This window comes from Molossus molossus, unplaced genomic scaffold, assembly GCF_014108415.1.
Source record: "Molossus molossus isolate mMolMol1 unplaced genomic scaffold, mMolMol1.p scaffold_m16_p_20, whole genome shotgun sequence".
In the NCBI taxonomy this organism is placed as follows: Eukaryota; Metazoa; Chordata; class Mammalia; order Chiroptera; family Molossidae; genus Molossus; species Molossus molossus.
In genome coordinates, this window is record NW_023425356.1 from 52,288,412 (window position 1) to 52,306,738 (window position 18,327).

At 57.3% G+C, this 18,327-nt stretch overlaps 1 protein-coding gene across 1 annotated transcript in view; it reads left to right on the top strand.

The window, feature by feature from the left end:
• ILDR2 (immunoglobulin like domain containing receptor 2) overlaps positions 1–18,327 on the top strand; it is a 48,421-nt gene that overhangs the window by 2,390 nt on the left and 27,704 nt on the right. Inside the window, 4 exon segments of the mRNA XM_036272012.1 lie at positions 1,497–1,531; positions 1,590–1,756; positions 7,825–8,157; positions 8,974–9,093. Coding sequence (XP_036127905.1) covers positions 1,497–1,531; positions 1,590–1,756; positions 7,825–8,157; positions 8,974–9,093 — 655 coding nt within the window.

An 18,327-nucleotide genomic window follows, 5' to 3' on the forward strand; every position in this document is an offset into this window, starting at 1 on the left:
TGGACCACAGACCCAGCACGATGCTGTGGGGGGACGGACGAGCTTTCTGCCCTTGTCTGGACCACAGACCCAGCACGATGCTGCGGGGGGACGGACGGGCTTTCTGCCCTTGTCTGGACCACAGACCCAGCACGATGCTGTGGGGGGACGGACGAGCTTTCTGCCCTTGTCTGGACCACAGACCCAGCACGATGCTGCGGAGGGACGGACGAGCTTTCTGCCCGTCTGGACCACAGACCCAGCACGATGCTGCGGGGGGACGGACGGGCTTTCTGCCCTTGTTTTTCTGGCACCTACAGGACCCAGCACGATTGCTGTGGGGGGAAACGGACGAGCTTTCGACCCTTGTCGGACCACAGGGACCCAGCACGAGCTGTGGGGGGACGGACGACTTGTCTGCCCTTGTCTGGACCACAGACCCAGCACGATGCTGCGGAGGGACGGACAGCTTTCTGCCCGTCTGGAACCACAGACCCAGCACGATGCTGCGGAGGGGACGGCACGAGCTTTCTGCCCGTCTGGACCACAGACCCAGCACGATGCTGCGGAGGGACAGACGAGCTTTCTGCCCGTCTGGACCACAGACCCAGCCGATGCTGCGGAGGGACGGACGAGCTTTCTGCCCGTCTGGACCACAGACCCAGCACGATGCTGCGGGGGGACGGACGAGATTTCGGTCCTTGTATGAGACCACAGACACCCAGGCACGATGCTGCGGGGGGGGGGGACGGACGAGCTTTCTGCCCTCGTCTGGACCACAGACCCAGCACGATGCTTGCGGGGGGACAGGACGAGCTTTCTGCCCTCGCCTGGACCACAGACCCAGCACGATGCTGCCGGGGGGACGGACGAGCTTTCTGCCCTCGTCTGGACCAAGACCCAGCACGATGCATGCGGGGGACGGACGAGCTTTCTTGCCCTGTCTGGACCACCAGACCCAGCACGATGCTGCGGAGGGACGGACGAGCTTTCTGTCCCTCGTCTGCGACCACAGACCCGCACGATGCTGCGGGGGGACGGACGAGCTTTCTGCCCTCGTCTGGACCACAGACCCAGCACGATGCTAGCGGGGGGACGGACGAGCTTTTCTGCCTTGTCTGGAACACAGACACCCAGCACGATGCTGCGGGGGGACGGAGACGAGCTTTCTGTCCTCGTCTGGACCACAGACCCAGCCGATGCTGCGGGGGGGACGGACGAGCTTTCTGCCCTTGTCGGACCACAGACCCAGCACGATGCGTGCGGGGGGACGGGACGAGCTTTCTGTCCTCGTCTGGACCACAGACCCAGCACGATGCTGCGGGGGGACGGACGAGCTTTCTGTCCTTGTTCTGGACCACAGACCCAGCACGATGCTGAAGCTGCGGGGGACGGACGAGCCTTTCTTCGGCCTCGTCTGGACCACAGACCCAGCACGATGCTGCGGGGGGACGGACGGGCTTTCTGCCCTTGTCTGGACCACAGACCCAGCACGATGCTGTGGGGGGACGGACGAGCTTTCTGCCCTTGTCTGGACCACAGACCCAGCACGGTGCTGCGGAGGGACGGATGAGCTTTCTGCCCTTGTCTGGACCACAGACCCAGGCCAGAGCGGACGCTTTGACAGGCCTCTTTCATCTTCCCCGTAGGAAACCTGCCCTCCAGTCGTCCCCAAAACACGATCTTAGGGAATTGGGACGTGTTTCAAATGTGAGGACAGAAGATGAATTTCTCAACGAAGATGGAACTGGGGGGCAGGAAACAGAAGATCTGTATTGTCACAGCGAACGCAGGAAAACCCGAGCGGTCTGGAGGCCGAGACTGCCGGGGACGGGCAGTCCCAGGGTCAGATCGCACGCCGGGGACGGGAGCTGTGCCGTTTCTCACGGTGCCCGGCTCTGGCGGCGCTGGTCCCACCAGCTCTCCCGCAACCTCCGGCTCTCCGCAGTGGGCCGGGCTTGGAGACCTGCTCACAAAGACGCTGGCAGGAACCGCTTACTACTCGCAGGGAAAGGGAACTGGCTTTGAAAAAAATGAAAGTGCTAAAATAAGAACAGCTTTGCTGCAGATTTGCTTGTGCGAATCTCTCAAGAACACAGTTCTGATGCACAGAATCCTTTTCTGTACGTGAGAATTGGGCCAGGGCCTTCGTTTGCCACCAGGGTGGCACTGTCTGACTTGGAGCTGATCTTCCCCGGCCCGGTGGCGGGGTGCCGGGGTGACTAGCTGAGATGGGGCTGCTGCTCGGAGCTGTCACTGCCTCCATCCTCTTAGGCAGCCTTCCCAGGACGGGCCGGAACCCTTTCTCTGCACCCGAGACCACCTGCTCAGGAAGGCCCTTCGCCCGTTCGTTCATTCACGGGTGCACCCCACCCTCGTGAGCGTCTGCTACGTTCCACGGCTGTGCTGTAGACCGCAGGTCAGCCACACCCTGGCCTCCGCCCTCGGGGCCTTGGCCTTAGAAACACGTTTACATTGAACGTCTCAAGATCCAGGACTTGTCTTCTAAACCCGTCTTCCCAGAACTTAACACAGGGCTTTGAAAATATGTTTTTGCCCTGGCTGGTGTGGTTCAGTGGTTGGAGCGTCAGCCCATGAATCTAGGGTCACATGGTTGGTCAGGGCGCATGTTGGAAGCAACCAATCGATGTGTCTCTCACATCAATGTTTCTCTCTCTCTCCCCCTCCCCCTCCTTCCCTTCCACTCTCTCTAAAAGTCAGTGGAGCCCTGGCCAGTTTGGCTCAGCGGTTAGAGCGTCGGCCTGTGGTCCAGAGAGACCTGGGTTCGGTTCCCGCTAAGGGCACGTACCTCAGTTGCAGTTTGTCCCCCGCCCTGGTTGGTCGTGCGGGTGGCAGCCACTCTATGTGTCCCTTTCACGTCGATGTTTCTCTCTCTCTCTCCCTTCCCCTCTATCTGAACAAGAAATGGAAAAAAATGTCCTCGAGTGAGGATAAAAATAAAAGTCAGTGGAAAAAATATCCTCGGGCGAGGATTAATAATTATATATATATTACGTGTGTGTGTGGCTGAATTTGAGTGAGTAAGGGAGCTGTCCTGTGGATGAGGGAGAGCAGTCTGGTGGTGTAAGGGCGACGGCCGCTCCCCTGTGAGCATAGAAAACCACCTGTGATCTTCAGGTGCCATCTACTGCTTCGGTCTGCAGTCCCCACGTCACAGATGTTCTCGACGGTAGGGTCCCTTAGTTGTGTGTCCTTTGCTGCCTTTCCGGAGCTGTTCTGTCCAGCTTGCCAGACACCTGGCTTGTGGGAGGAGCGTCCTGCTGCACGGGGCGCACTTCTCCGTAAGACTCTGAAGCAAGGCCCCCGCAGTCCCCGGCGCCTGGCCTCGGGCCTCCGTGCTGGGCCCACGCGTGCTTGGGTGTGCACAGCCCACGCTCAGCGCTGTTCCCCATCTGCTCCAGGAGCTCCTTCAGCGACACGCTCGATGTGGCCCAGGTGGCGGGGACGGCGTATCTGTAGTGGAAGAGTGAGAAGTGTTTCCGTGTGTCTGCAGCTTGGAGCCAGATGGGAGGACCTTCCTTGCCGTGTCCTGCCTCTCGGGTTTTGTCCTGAGGGGACGGGGAGCGGACGGAGGCCTTCAGGCGGGCGCAGACGTGATCAGACACGTCTTTAGAAATGCTCTAAAAAGCGTGGAGAGTGCATCGGCTGCTGTAGGGTCCCACGGAAGAGGCTGCTGTGAAACCAAGGATGTGACGTGGGCCCGTGGAACGGGACGGTCAGGAGCCTCGGGGCCAGGGAGCCTGGGTTCACAGCTGACCGTCACTTGCTAACTCTGACATGCTGGAAAGACCCCTGCATGCACTAAGTCCGTTTCTTCGTCTATAAAATGGGTATAGTAATAACACCTGCTTTACAGGATTGTTGAGAGAATTCACTAAGATCCTCCGTGACTCTTAGTGCTGACCACAGTTCCCGTCGTGGGAAGGGTTTCGTAACCATCCCCCAGCGGCAGGGACAGAGACTGATGTAAGGGAATGATGGAAGAAGAGAGAAGGGCCACCTGGGACAGACGTTCAGACCTAGTGACCAACCCAGGGCCCGAGAGGAAATGGTCCAAGCGATGTTTTCTCTCGGAGGTGGTGGGTCGCGGGCAGGCTGGCGAGGAGCTGATGGAGGAAGAACCAGCTCACATTGGTCAGGGGAAGAGGGGGCAGATGCGGTTTAGACCTGCTGAACTTGAAGGCTCTGCTACGCGTGCAGATGAGGCCGGAGGGAGTGAGGCCCTGAGCATGGCCGGGGGTCAGAGCCGGGGAGAGCTCGAGTCCTCCGCTGGAATGCACAGATGAGTGGACGTCCAGAAGGCTGCGACGCTTTCAGTCCCTCTCCTGGCGTGAGACACATCCGTCTCAGCCGTGTAGACGCCAGTGCAGCCGGCTCCAGACTTCTGGCATCTGACAAGGGGTGAGAGAGAAGAGCGAGGATGGGAGAGGTGGGGCCATGCTGGGGACGAGCCTCTCCCCAGGCCAGATGGCGTGTCCGCGGGGCCTCCAGCTTGTCACCCCGGTGAGCACCTGTCTCCGAGGGGCCTGGCCAGGGGTAGGAGTGGGGTATACGGCAACATCACAGGTTCAGATGTGGATCGGTCATGGGTGAGGGCAGAGGGCACAACACCCAGGCCTCAGGGCAGGGCCGGCATGGCCAGGAGGGCTGGCTGGAGCTCAGCAAGGCCTCAGTCACAGGGGCAGAGGGATGGTAAGTCCAGCGGAAACACATCTAATATAAACGTAGGTCGCGGGAAAGAGGTGCCGCTCAGAGGGCGCAGGGACCCCAAGCCCTCAGCTGGGATCCAGGTGGGCCCCACCCTCGGTGGAAGAAGGTTCCCAGTGGACTTGGCCGGGCAGGCGTGGGCGTGGTGGCCCTCAGCCTCGAGCCAAAGCTCACGGAGCTGCAGGGTCGGCCTCCCAGCTTCCTCTCCTGCTCTTCACTCACGTCCCTCAGATGCCCACAGACGGTCATTGCCTGGAGATCCCCGGCCCCGTCCCCCCGGCTGTGCGGATCCACTCGTCATAGCGCCCCAAGATTCCCAGGAGACCCGCCCCGTGTGGGTGCCGCGCCACACGGGGGTCGCCCTCCGTTCTGACTTCCAGGTCACACAGGGTGGGCACACACGGGCCCTGTCACGCAGGGCGGGCACACACGGGCCCTGTCACGCAGGGCGGGCACACACGGGCCCTGTCACGCAGGGCGGGCACACACGGGCCCCGTCACGCAGGGCGGGCACACACGGGCCCCGTCGCGCAGGGCGGGCACACACGGGCCCCGTCGCGCGGGGCGGGCACACACGGGCCCTGTCGCGCGGGGCGGGCACACACGGGCCCTGTCGCGCGGGGCGGGCACACACGGGCCCTGTCGCGCGGGGCGGGCACACACGGGCCCTGTCGCGCGGGGCGGGCACACACGGGCCCTGTCGCGTGGGGCGGGCACACACGGGCCCTGTCGCGTGGGGCGGGCACACACGGGCCCTGTCGCCGTGCTTCCTGGCCTAGCATCCCGGGCACCTCGGTATCGGGGCTCACCCAGCTCCGGTGCGCAGCTTCCTGGCGGTCAAGACCGACCTGATGCTGAGCACTTGAGTGCTTACTGTATACCTCACGACCCGCAGGCTCAGGGCAGACCAGCACTTCGCCCAGAGAGGCGCCACAGGGCACTTACTGTTGACCAGCGGGAAGCGGACACTCCTAAGAGGGGCTCGCGAGGAGCCAGGAGGGCGTGGAGCCTGGAGCCCGTCTAGGACCGACCCCAATCCGGTCGTTAGCTGTCGGTCAGGCTGTCACGAGGCAGAGGATTCTGAGAACGTGCTCCTTCTCCAGAGCGTGAGTTTAGCCCTGGAAGAACCCGGGAGCTGAAGACTCTATTAATAATTAAAGGGAGTCCAACGGCGTGGTCAAGTGGCTCGCCTCTCGTTCACGGAGAACAGAGCTGGGTAGGAGGTTATTCTAAGAAATCATCTGACACGCAGAAGCCGTCCTTCAAGCCCACACTTCGGGGCTGCACCTGCCTCCCTTGTGGGTTTGATGGGTCCTGGAAAGGCTAGGACGTGGCTCCCCAGGTCCACCTGAATGGGTGGCAGAGAAGACGGGGCGGGGTCCAGTCCACAGCCGCGTGCTGGGCGCAGTGCGGGCCGCCGGTTACCCAGCTCCGCCACTGCTGCGTGGAGTCCCGCCACCTCTCTTCCCATTTTTGTTTCCTGGAAAATTGGGAGGGGAATAGGGTTGGGAGAAGAATCCCCAAGTTGAAAAGTCAGGCAGCGGACTTTAAGGCGGAACTGTAAAGGGTTTCTTTTCCTACTCCTTGTGAGTCAAGGAGAATGACCTTAATTAACCACGTCCCCTTGGGGTGGGGTGGGGGGCCGAGGGGGGGGGCTGCGGTTCTCCAGGGAGCTTCCAGGGGAATCGTTTGCACCTGGATGGGGCCGGTCTGCACCGTCGGGCTGTCGTCAGTCTCAGAGTTGCAGGCAGGGGTGGGTGAGTATTTGAGAACCTCCCTCTGCAGGTCACGGTCCCAGGGCTGTGCTCTGGGCTCCACTCTCTGCAGGGGACCCATGATGTCATGTTGGTGAACACCCAGCCAGAAAGAACTCGGAGGCTCATTTACAGGTGGGGATGGCTCCAGGGGCCTTCCTGCTCCTCTGGGTCAGACGAGCTCTCAAGCCCCGGGTTTGATTTGAGGCCAATGCCACTCCCTCCATTCACGACGCATTGAGCCAGGACTCCCTAGAGTCCGAGAAATCCCATCTGATGGACAGTCACCTGCTCATCCGGTCGTCCGTTGCCCCCTAGGGTGGCTGCTGGGCGCCTGGTAGGTTCAGAGGACCCCCTGAATCTCAAGGACTCTGTGCGTTCACTCCCCCGCCCTCGGAGAGCAGGTACCCCCTCGCAGGAACGAGGGGCTAGTTCTCAGAGTGCTGGCACTGAAGACAGGCCTGGACTGGGAATCAAAGACGGGTCCAAACACTGGGTCTTGCCCTCAGAGGTGCTTCTGTGAAGACGTTCGTCATCGGGGTGTGGTTGAGCTGCGAGAGGGGGTTCGCTTTGCTTTGCGGCATGTCACGGTGAGCGTGGGCACCGTCAGGGTCGGGGCGGCCATGCATGAGACTAGCCCTCCCCTGCGTGGGCTCCCGCCCACCTGTAGGTGGCGGTGAACCGGCCCCAAGCGCCTGAAGCGGATCGCAGGCTCCGGGTTCGTTTCCAGGCCTCTTCCGACGCACAGCCCTTTCTGCTGCTCACCTCACATCAACCCGGAAGCTCTGGACCTTATTCTCTTCACCCGAGGAAGTGGTGTCCTCTGGGGATTTCTAGATCTTGCCACCACGTTCTCGGAGGTCCTCCGCCTCTCGGACGCCGCCCTGGTGTTTCATTCGCCGACGCGTCCCTCTTTCTTGGACACCAAGCCTCAGGCTGCACCACTTAAACTTCTCATTGTTTTCTGCCCTTCCCCCGCCCCCTTTGGGTTTATCCTTCAAAGCCGTTGAACTCAGTCTGCGGCTTCTGATCTGGAATTCCCCATCCCTCTCAAAGCCTTCGTGTCCCCTTCATCTCTGTCCCCTTGGCTTGGTCACCGGCTGGAAGGGAAGTCACTTCCTCCCGAAGTCACACTTCCTGGCTTCCTGGTCCTTATTTATCCAGTATTTGTTGAGTACCTGTGGGCCAGGACAGTAGGACCAGACACACCCCTCACCTGGCGAGTCTGATGGGCGCGACGTCACCTCACATCATAGTCTGATTTGGAAACGGGGAGGGAGGTCAGGCGAGAAGGCGTGGCCACGTGGCCAGCTGGATGTCCAGGTCACAGATGCCGCGTGGACACGCCCCTTCTGTGTTGCAGCCCTGGCGGAAGGACTTCAGGTCACCGTGCCCGACAAGAAGAAGGTGGCCATGCTCTTCCAGCCCACGCTGCTTCGCTGCCACTTCTCCACGTCGTCCCGCCAGCCCGCCGTGGTGCAGTGGAAGTTCAAGTCCTACTGCCAGGACCGCATGGGGGAGTCCCTGGGCATGGCCTCCCCCCGGGCCCAGTCTCTCAGCAAGAGAAACCTGGACTGGGACCCCTACCTGGACTGCTTGGACAGCCGCAGGACTGTTCGCGTGGTCGCTTCAAAGCAGGGCTCCACCGTCACCCTGGGCGACTTCTACAGGGGCCGAGAGGTCACCATCGTCCACGGTAAGGCACGTTGAGTCCAGGCAGTGGGAGGGGCCTGAGCTCCATTCTTCCCAGATGCGGGATACTCTCGGCCTTGAGCCCCTCGAGGCTGTGGTTTTATGGGACATGGGGGCATCAAGAAGCCTGGCCAGTGTTTCCTGGGGTGCGAGGGGCAGAGGGGTGCAGTGCGTCACACCGAGGGAAGACGGAGCTGAGCTAGCGAACGGTCTCTCCTGAGCCTGGCCAGCGGTCCGAGGGACTTGTGCTCAGGACTAGGATGAGACAGTTTTCGTGAAAGAACTTCCCGGTTGGATACCTTGACATGAGTCTGTAGGGCCCTTTCCCAAACTCAGGGAGCAGACTCCCTCTGGGAGAAGGCGCGTCCGCGTGCGAGTTCCTGAGCCGGGTGGACGCCACAGCCGGTCCCCAGGTGGCTCTGGCTCACTCCCACCCTGTTGCCCCTAAAGCTCTGGACAAGAGAAGGTCCTAGGAGTCCACCCTGCCCTGCTGGAGTGTTTGCGTCTTGGAGGACTGTGGGAGCAGCTCCTTTGCAGGAGGCCGGTGTAGTTCCCCACGGGCGCTGGCTCTCCGGGCCCTGTGCCCGCGCTTGGTCGCAGCGGGTCTCTACTCCTGGTGGGAGCCTGGATTCTGCCGGCTCTGTCTCCCCCTCAGGGACGCTAGGCCAGATTTTGTTCCATTGTGTGTGTGTTTTAGATAAAACAAACATCTTGTCAACCACCAGCCAGGTAAACAGAACACTGGGACACCCCCCCCCCCATTGTTCCTTGTTCCTCTGGAGGCTGGGTCGGGACTGGCTGCTGCTTTTTGTGATGACAGATGCAGACCTTCAGATCGGAAAACTCATGTGGGGAGACAGCGGACTCTACTACTGTATCATCACCACCCCGGACGACCTGGAGGGCAAAAACGAAGACTCAGTGGAGCTGCTGGTGCTGGGTAAGTGCAGGCCATCAGCCATGCCCGCCTCTTGGGCGGCGGGACATTCCTCTTCTCATTCCTCGTCTGCGCCCCTCAGCAGGTTGCCTACAGCCTTCGCCTCCTGTGCACCGACAGCCCACAGCCCGGCTTCGCACCGCACCCCCGAGCCGTCTTTCTGGGTCTTGTTTCTCAAAGGCGATGGCCCTCTATTTAGCGATGCCCCGGATGCGCCCTCTGCTTTCTTAGGGGTGCAGTTTTCTCTTTCCCTTCGCACCGTTAACCCCGGTTTCTCTCTGCTCCAAGCTTTGCTTATGGTGGTGTGTGCTCATCGCTGAAGAAAAGGCCGTTCTGAAGCAGGGTAGAGACCGGGGAGCTAGGTCGGGATCCCCTGCGGAGTCAGGACCTCCCGAGACGGCAGCAGCTGTTGCCCGTCCCTCCAGTGAAGACATGCGGGAAGGAGGCTGTGACCGGGAGCTGAACAGTGCCCTCGGACACAGCTCTGGGGATACGGCAGTTTAACTGGAAGGCAGATCTCTCGAAACCTAGAAGTAGCTGAATTATTCTCCGAGCAGATACATAGCGAATCCTTATGAATATTAATTCCTCCATAAACGAAAGCTCATTACTTTGGGTTACTGTCCCTCTTTGGTGGGTTGGAGGACCGTCTGGGAAAGGTGACCTCCTCCTGTGAAAATGGACCACTTATTTCGTGCTCTGTAAATGTTGGCGCAACAAGGAAATGAAAATAAAACAGAAGCTGCATGTGTTGTGGGAGAAAAAGTAAATACTTGAAGCCAGTTTTTAAAAGAATTGCATTTTTTTTTTTGCTCTGGCCAGTTTGGCTCAGCAGTTAGAGTGTTGGCCTGCGGTCCAGAGAGACCTGGGTTCGGTTCCCGCTAAGGGCACGTACCTCAATTGCAGTTTGCCCCCAGCCCTGGTTGGTCATGCGGGTGGCAGCCACTCGATGTGTCCCTTTCACGTCAATGTTTCTCTCTCTCTCCCTCCCTCCCTCCCACTCTATCTGAACAAAAAGTGGGAAAATGTCCTCGAGTGAGAATAAAAAAAAGAGAGAGAAATTGCATTTTTTTTGTAGCTGTCAAGAGACCACATGATAACAGTTTGGGGGGCTCCGTGCCCAAAGGAAAAGGGGGATTTGCTTAGGATTTTTCATTTTACTCTGCCTTGACTGTGTGAGTCTGGTAAGCCAATAGTTCTGCTGCCTTAATTTTATAATTTACAGACTAGATTAAGCTAATAATCACTTATTCATAATTAACTCTTTAATTTTGAATCGTCAGCCCTTACTAGAGGGTTGAGGTGATTCAGATACACACACCTCGGGTCCAGCATGTCACGGAGCCGCCTGCCGTGATGTGCGAAGGATGGGAACTGGGAGAGATCGAAGAGGAAGTGAAGAGGTCAATGGCTTGATGGATATTGTGAAACAATCCAGGGAGGTCGGATATGGAGCTGCTGGGACTCGGAAACTCAGAAGGGACACAGAGGTACATTCTGCCTAATCGCACGTCTCTAATGGCCAGGCGCGAGCAGGTGGCTCATGGAGCCTGCAGCGAGCTGACCGAGGACGCAGTAGTTTGGCCAGGTCGTCGGTGGGGGGTCACTGCCGGTGCAGGCCGGGCCAGGGGCACCACTTCCAGCCACTGGGCCGTGGTTCCGCAGACGGGGAATGAAGAGAGCTGTCTGCCTCGTCTTCCGAGGACATGTGTGCTTGAAGGGCAGTCCGCGGGTCAAGCATGCGGAGGAACTAGGGCAAGGATGCCATCCTCCGGACAAAGAGGCGCAGAAAGGGGGCCGTGATGGAAAGGTCACCAACCACTGGAGAAAAGATGGTGAGCAGCAATCAGCTACTTAACGCAAACAGGGAAGGAAAACTGGGAGGCTGCCGACCAGCCCGTCACTGCAGAAGCGGCGTTGCCGTGGGACACAGACAGAAGTGGGCTGGGACTCTGTGGGCGGAGACCGCATCATTCCACTCCCCGCCCCCCTCGTGAATCAGAAACGTTCGAAGCCCGATTCATTTGCCATGTGAACTTTTTTTTAAATTTCTTTTTCTTTGCTGATTTTAGAGAAAGAGAAAAAGGGAGAGGGAGAGAGAGAGAGAAACATTGATGAGAGAGAAATCGATTGGCTGCTTCCTGCACGGCCCCCACTGGGGATCGGGCCCACAGCCTGGGCATGTGCCCTGACCGGGAATCAAGCCGGTGACCTCTTGGTGCAGGGTCAGTGCTCAACCACTGAGCCACGCCGGCCGGCTGCCATGTGAACTTTCTAGGGCAATGCTAGTTGTGTTAGTTATTTAAATGAGCTCATTTGAACTCTGCAAAACGTTCTGGGTGCCGCAAAGGACCGGGTCTCCTTCCCAGATGCAAAATTCTGAGTCTTCGTTGTGTTGCCTCCCTCGGCGGTTTTTCAGAATACCGTCACCGTGTTCCTGGCGTGACTTGGTGGCCGTGTCCTGCAGGCCTGTTAGTGTCCTGTTGAGGCGAGACGAGGAGAACATCCTGACCTCTGAGGTCAGCGTCGAGGAGATGACCTCGATGGGCAGATGACCGGGTCCACGGTTTGCGAATTTCAGCTCCATGAGCCCCTGGCTCGGATGTGGAGCTTTCTGTGAGGAGTGGTTGGGGGACCTGGCCCAGCACAGGAGGACTTGGAACAGGGAGCTGGACACACCTAGAACCGGGGGTGCAGGTCACAGGGAGGGCCAGTCCATTGCAGCGCAGTGCAGAGCACGAACTGTTGACAGCTGCAGACGTGGAAGACAGTCTTCGCGGGAGCGGTGAGTCCTGTGTCTTGAAGGGGCTGGAGACTCCGTGAGTTACATCAGGGATTTACGCAGAGGAAAAGGTGCTTAACTAAGTTACTTCTGAGCTTTATTTCAACTCTGAAATTCTCGCGTTAGGACGGAGATGCAAGTGAATGGTGTGCCTACTGGATACATGAGAAAATGACCTCCCGGGAATTCACTGTGGAGATAAAGCGGTTACAGGTTGGTTCCCAGGACATGCAGGGTGATGCGTGTTCACGAGGAAGCCAGGGGGAGTAACAGAATGAGAGGACACTGTCCGTGGTGATTGACTGATGGTAACGGAAATGTTAGCTGTTCTTGGAGACGATCACAAGATGAGGAGCAGGAAACTGGATGGAATTTCAGATGACCAGTTAGTGAAGAAAGGTGAGTTGAAGGGACGCATTAAAGGCAAAGAGGAGAGGAATGTAGTTTTCTCTTTATAGTCACAAAGGTGAGGTGGAGAGGCAGATGGAGCGGGACTGTGAAGTGACTTACACGTAGGACTGAGAAGTTTGGACTTTGTCCTGAAGACCCTGGGAAGCCAGAGAAGAAACCTTAGCAGAAGCCTGGAACTAGATCCCAGGGTCGGAGCTGTGATTAGCAGCAGGGCAGACCGTGCCCTGGAGACGACGTGCTGGGGGAGAGGGTTGGGTGGGGCTGCTGGCGAGGCACAGATGAAGTCATGAGATCTTGAACCGGGGGGGTAAACTGACAAGAGACAACGTAGAAACATTTCTGAGAAGGAAGTGATGGATCTCGGTGACTAATGTATGAAAGGGAATGAGAGAGCGAGGGGAATGAGTCAGAAGGTCACCTTGACTCCTGGCTAGCTGGGTAGTCAACTGCTCCGCCAACGCTGAGAGAGGACACAGTTTGGAGAGGCAGGAGAATGAGTTTGCTTCTTTTCTTTTTTTTTTTTAAATCCTCACTGGGGGATATTTTTCCATTTATCTTCAGATAGAGGAGGGAGGGAGAGAGAGAGAGAAATATCTACCTGAGAGAGACACATTGGCCTGTGCCTCCTGCATGACCCTGACCAGGGCGGCCGGGGATGAACTGCAACCGAGGTCTATGCCCTTGATCAGAATCGAACCCAAGACTCTTTGGTCCGCAGGTGGACACCCTAACCACTCAGCCACACCAGCCAGAGCGAGTTTGCTTCTTGATGTGCGGAACATGAGAGGCCTGTGGGGCACCCAGGGGGTGTCCCAATTAGAAATGTAGGTCGGATCAGTGGAGGAGCGAGGATGAGAGAGAAGAGATTTGAGAGTGGTGAGTGACAGAACCATGAAATAACAGATGGGTCACCAGGAAGCCTCTATAAAGCCAAGAGGGCCGAGGACGGAACCTGCCGGACGTATGTTCTACTTACACTTCACGAGCGCGGTAACGTGGGCACAGCCCGTGGGCTTGTCTTGATTTCCCCCCTGTAGTGGACGCTCCCCCATGGCACTGACCATGAGTCTCCCCGGGGAGGACCAGCTCTCATCGGTGTTTGCATCTGCACTGCCCAGCAGAGCGTCTGCCATGAGGAAACTCAGGGGTGTGCTCTTTGAAATGGTAAATGGGCAGAATCTGTAACTAATCCCTTGTGCTCCTACATGTGAGTCAGCCTGAGCGTGTATTTGTTGGCTGATAAATGGTCAGTACAATAAACACCTACAGTATCAAGTGACAGAACAGGGTTTAATCTCACTGGTCACAATGCTCTGTCGGGGTGGCTACATTGTTACTAGTGGTAGACCACCAGGGACTAGGGTTGAAAGCAACAGAATTAGACACTGGGGAAGTAGAGCAGAAAGGAATTCATTGGAAGGAAATCAAAACTGCAAGGAAGACCAGAAAATGAGTCTCTGAAAGGGATAGTATATTAGGGTAACACTTGTTAACTTCGGTGAATGCAACCCCCAAATCTCAATGACTTACCACCATGGAAGTTGGTTACTTCATCGGCCGCAGACGTAGGTAGGAGGCTCACCTGGTCGCTTCCTTCCAGGTGGTGGTGTAGGGGTCTGGGCTGCTCCGTCGTTTGGCTGTGCTGTGTTGGAGACCTTGGCTCCCAGCTGCACAGAAAGACAGAATGAGCTAGGTCGTGGGGGACTTTCTGGAGGCTAGGTCTGGCAGGGACGTGGGCCACCTCTGCTATTCTGTGTGTGCCCAGGAAGAGAGTAAGACTGTGCCCGCCCGCCAGAGACGAGTCTGTGCAGCAAGAATCGACGGGCAGTGTGTTTAGGGCTCCATAGCCAGAAAAATTAAAAATAAAAGACAATGCAACCATTATTTTTTCTGATCTTGCATTTTCCCACTCAAGAATCAGTCTCAGGAGACAGAGTCCAAACTGGCCCAGTTTGGCCCGGGTTCCATGGCTGAGCCTTGGAGGGCAGGGGCTCGTGGTGGCCAGTCTCTCAAGACACGGAAGAGAATTGATTTCCCAAAGCAAACTGGGGCACTGTTACCAAAAAGGAAGAAGACAGGACGTGAGATGCCCCCGAAGCCGCATGTGTCCACCAAAGTGACGCCATTCCTGTGCCTGCCACCGATCCCCGTGCGCACTGATGACAACCCGCCGTTCGCGGGACTTCCCCCTCACAACCTCGTAAGGCAGGAGAGCGGCATGATTTCCCTCACTGTCCAAATGAAGAGTTGAATGTTCAGGTCTTACAGCTACCGTCCCAAAGCACAGACGGCCGGCGATCACACCGTGTTCCGGCTCCTCGTCCCATCTCTTCCCCACGACACGGCCGCCCGACCTGTCCCTGTGAAGGGGCTGTATGCAGGAGGCTTTCTGAGGTGTGGCTGCTGCCTGGGGTCACAGGAGACATTGTGACCTGTCCCAGACTGACTTTACTGTTGCACTTAATTTCTCAGTAAAACCGCCTGTGGCCGGGGGCCCAGGCCCTCCCTTCAGAGGCGGCGGCGTTGAGTCCGGTGCCCCCTCCCATGTCATGGGCCCCCTTTCCCAAAACATCAGAACGATCTACAAATCGCTATGGATGCTTCTTTCAGAGGGTTCAGAAGTATCCGCAGACAGGTGACGCAGACACCTGGAGGACCACCGCCGACTCCCCCTGAAACACCCCAACGATACTGGGCCCTTGCGCACGTCTTTGGGGACTCTGCAGGCGGGGCCACCCTGAAGCTGGACAGGCATTTGGTGTTCTGGGTGCATTGAGATAATACTGGCAGGTGCCTCAGAAACATTTAGCCAGACGTGTGGGGCCAGACCAGCAGGTCACTTCTGGGCCTGCTCCGTTGGGGACCTTTGCTCCCAGCGGCACAGGAGAGAGCGGAAGGAGGGCGCGTCCAGAAATCTGCCACCCTGAGATTAGACGCCGGTCCAGGCTCCCTGGCGAGGACAAGCTGTTTATAACCTGGAACCCTGCCACCGTGTGGACAGAGCAAAGTCCCCACGGCAGCTCCAGCTGGCAGGAAAGGACCTCACCGCTCAGGAAGGCTCAAGGGGGGAGGCCCTCCTTTTGAAATCTAGAAGCAGCTCACTTTGCTCTTACCTCCTTCTGCGCACAGTGCGAGGGCCTGACCTCTCCGGTGTCCCGCGTGGCCGCTTGTTGTTTAAGCGCCTTCCGGCCGAAGAAGGAGGAAAAGGCCTGGAGGAAGGAGGGCTGGGTGCACATTCCTGCCTCTGGCCTGAGGACAGACTGAGAGGCCGTGAACCAAGGCGTCTTTAGGTTAAAACGAAGGAAGTCTTTTCTGCAGGGAAGTAGCGATTTTTGGGAACTGTGGTCGGTGGAGGGAAATTACAGCAGCTCCCTCTTTGACGAGCTTTCGACAGGTTCTCTTGTCCAGGATGTGAGTGAGGATGACCGGGATGCTTTCCCGAGCTCTTCCCGCGCTTTCGACGTTATTGAAAAGCCCACGGTTTGCGGAATTAATTTTCCGTATAGGGCTATGTCTGCCTCAAACACTGCTGTCTTGTTCCCTTTTCATATTGTTTGTTTTGGGGACGAGATGATGCCTGTTTCGTGCCAAAGTTTCAGACAAGTCAGAAAAGTACAAAAGGAGAAAATACCTCCTGAAATCTCGCCATCCAGAGCTGATGGTGTGTGTTCTTCAGAAGTCTTGGTTGCCAGGGGGAGACCTGGTTTAGGGGAACTTTTCGTCCTAGTGAACTGAGAAGTCCAGGGGTATCCGGGCTTCAAGCCCGGCTCGTGCCAGTGTGCAGACGGGTTTAAAGAGCCCCTCTCCTCTGTGTCCGCTCCCGCCCCCACCCCCAGACGGTCTCCCAGCGGGTCCAGGCTTCCATGGTCTTCACCACCTTCCGTGCTGGAGGACACAGTGCCTGGCTTTCTCCATCGATCCAGCGGAAGTCCTGTTGTTGGGGGTGGGCTGTGGGCGCTGTTTCCAAATGAAGAAAAGAATGCCAGGTAGGCAAAAACAGACACGGCCAGCGTTTTGTGGGTTCATCGGTTTCTGCTGCTTCACTGAGCAAATGCAATCCTGTCCTGGGACAGGCCAGAAACGCGTTTGCTCCCGTCCGGTCCCTGTGAGCAGGTGCGAAGCTGGAGTTGATTCTTGCCGGGGACGGTCATACTACAGAATTACCTGGATGTCCCCGTCATGCCTCTCTGTTCTTCCACCTTCTCCTGCGACTTTCCCAGGAGAACAGCATGTGCCACCTGGGAACAGGTGTGCATGGACTTTTTTTAAGGCAACTTATGCATGTCACTGTGCCTGGAGCTGCGGCTCTGGTCTGAAATGAGGCCTTCTGCCCGTTAGTATTAGAAGCCATCTGAAAACATTGTAAGAAATCAGGGAGTTCTTGGAGGGGGCATCTCAGGACTGGTTTCAGGGATTTAAAAAACTTTTTTTTTTCAGTGACCGCTACCACACAATATTATATTAGTTTCAGGTGTACAGCACAGTGCCTGGAATTCACATACCTTACGAACTGATCACCCCAGGAGTCCAGTCCTCGTCTGACTCCAGAGGTCTTTAAGTTACTACTGTACTACTGACTGTGCCTGAGGGGTTGTGGCGGACGTGTTTCTTGAGTTGTGCAAAAATGCTCCAGCACTGACACCCCCCACCCCCCGGCAGTGTCTCCACTGAATCCCACCCCTCCCCACCCCCAGGATATTAGTTCTGGCTGTTTGGAGAGGCTACTTGTTGCCAAGTCTCCCCTCCCCCTTCTGGCCCTCTTTGCCAGCCCAGCCTGGGGCTGCTAACCAAGGAGATTTGCCAATTAAAAGGGCTGCAGCTCCCAGAGTTCCCATGGCAACAGCCTCCTTGGAGGTCTTTGTTGCCAGCTCAACTTTGATCTCTGAGAGGCGGCTGCTGCTCTGGAAGAATTACAAACAGAGGAAGAGGGGAAGAATCGGCGGAAAGAAAGAAAAGTTTACTCCTGGCAGAAGGGAGAGAAGGCATTAATTAGAGCCACGCTCTAGCCATCAGTCCGGGTGAGGGAGGGGGCGCATTTTCACTGGTAGACTTGGCCCCGCGTGAGAAACCCAAAGCGGAGTTGGTTCTTGGAGGAGGGCGGAAGCACCCTTCTGTCCGGTGTGGCCGCCTGGGCCTTCGGATTTCTAGGAGCGCCGAGATGCCATTCTGGTTCCGGGACAGGAGAGAAAACTAATGAGTGGCCTTTTTTTTTTTTTTTTATCCTCACCTGAGGCCGTTCCTTTTGCATCTTCAGATAGAGCGGGAAGGAGAGAGGGAGAGAGAGAGGGGGAAACATCGACATGAGAGAGACACATCGAGTGGTCACCACCCACACGACCCCAACCGGGGCCGGGGACAAACTACAGCCGAGGCACATGCCCTCAGTGGGAACCGAACCCGGGACTCTCTGGTCTGCTGGCTGATGCTCTAACCACTGAGCAAGACCGGCCAGGGCCCAGAGTGGCCTTTTCAGGCCTCGGCTCCATCCTTGTCCTCCAGCTCTCTCTCCTGATCCTGGCCTTCGATGCTCCGAGCTTACCTAGATGCCTCTGTTGGTCTGGGCTTTGAGAAGAACCAGGAAGATGTGTTGAAGGGATGGAGGGAAGGAAGAGCCAGGAAAGTTAGCCAGGCATCAGCGAGAGCCTGACTTTGGCTAGTGATGGTCAATAATAAACCTGGGTGGGAGCCAGAGGGCAGCGGGGCTGTGGCGCCTCCCACTGTGACCAGCCTTCCACTCTGTGCAGGAGCCCCCCTGGGCCTGCAGACCTGGCCACTGCGTGCCGGCCCCTTGCTCGCTGCTGGCTACCAAGGGGGGAGTCAGTATTGCTGCAAGTGTGACTTATATCAGAATCGTGATTTCAATTTAACCAGTATTTTTGCATATTATGTGCCTCACCCGGTGAGGATTCAGAATCAATAAATGACACTGTCTTGTCCCCATAAATATCACTGTCTTAGTAAAGGTAAAGTTGTACTTTTTAAGCAATTAGAGAACACAAGAAGAAATCAAAACTGTATTTGATATCAACTATCCAGGCTGTTGG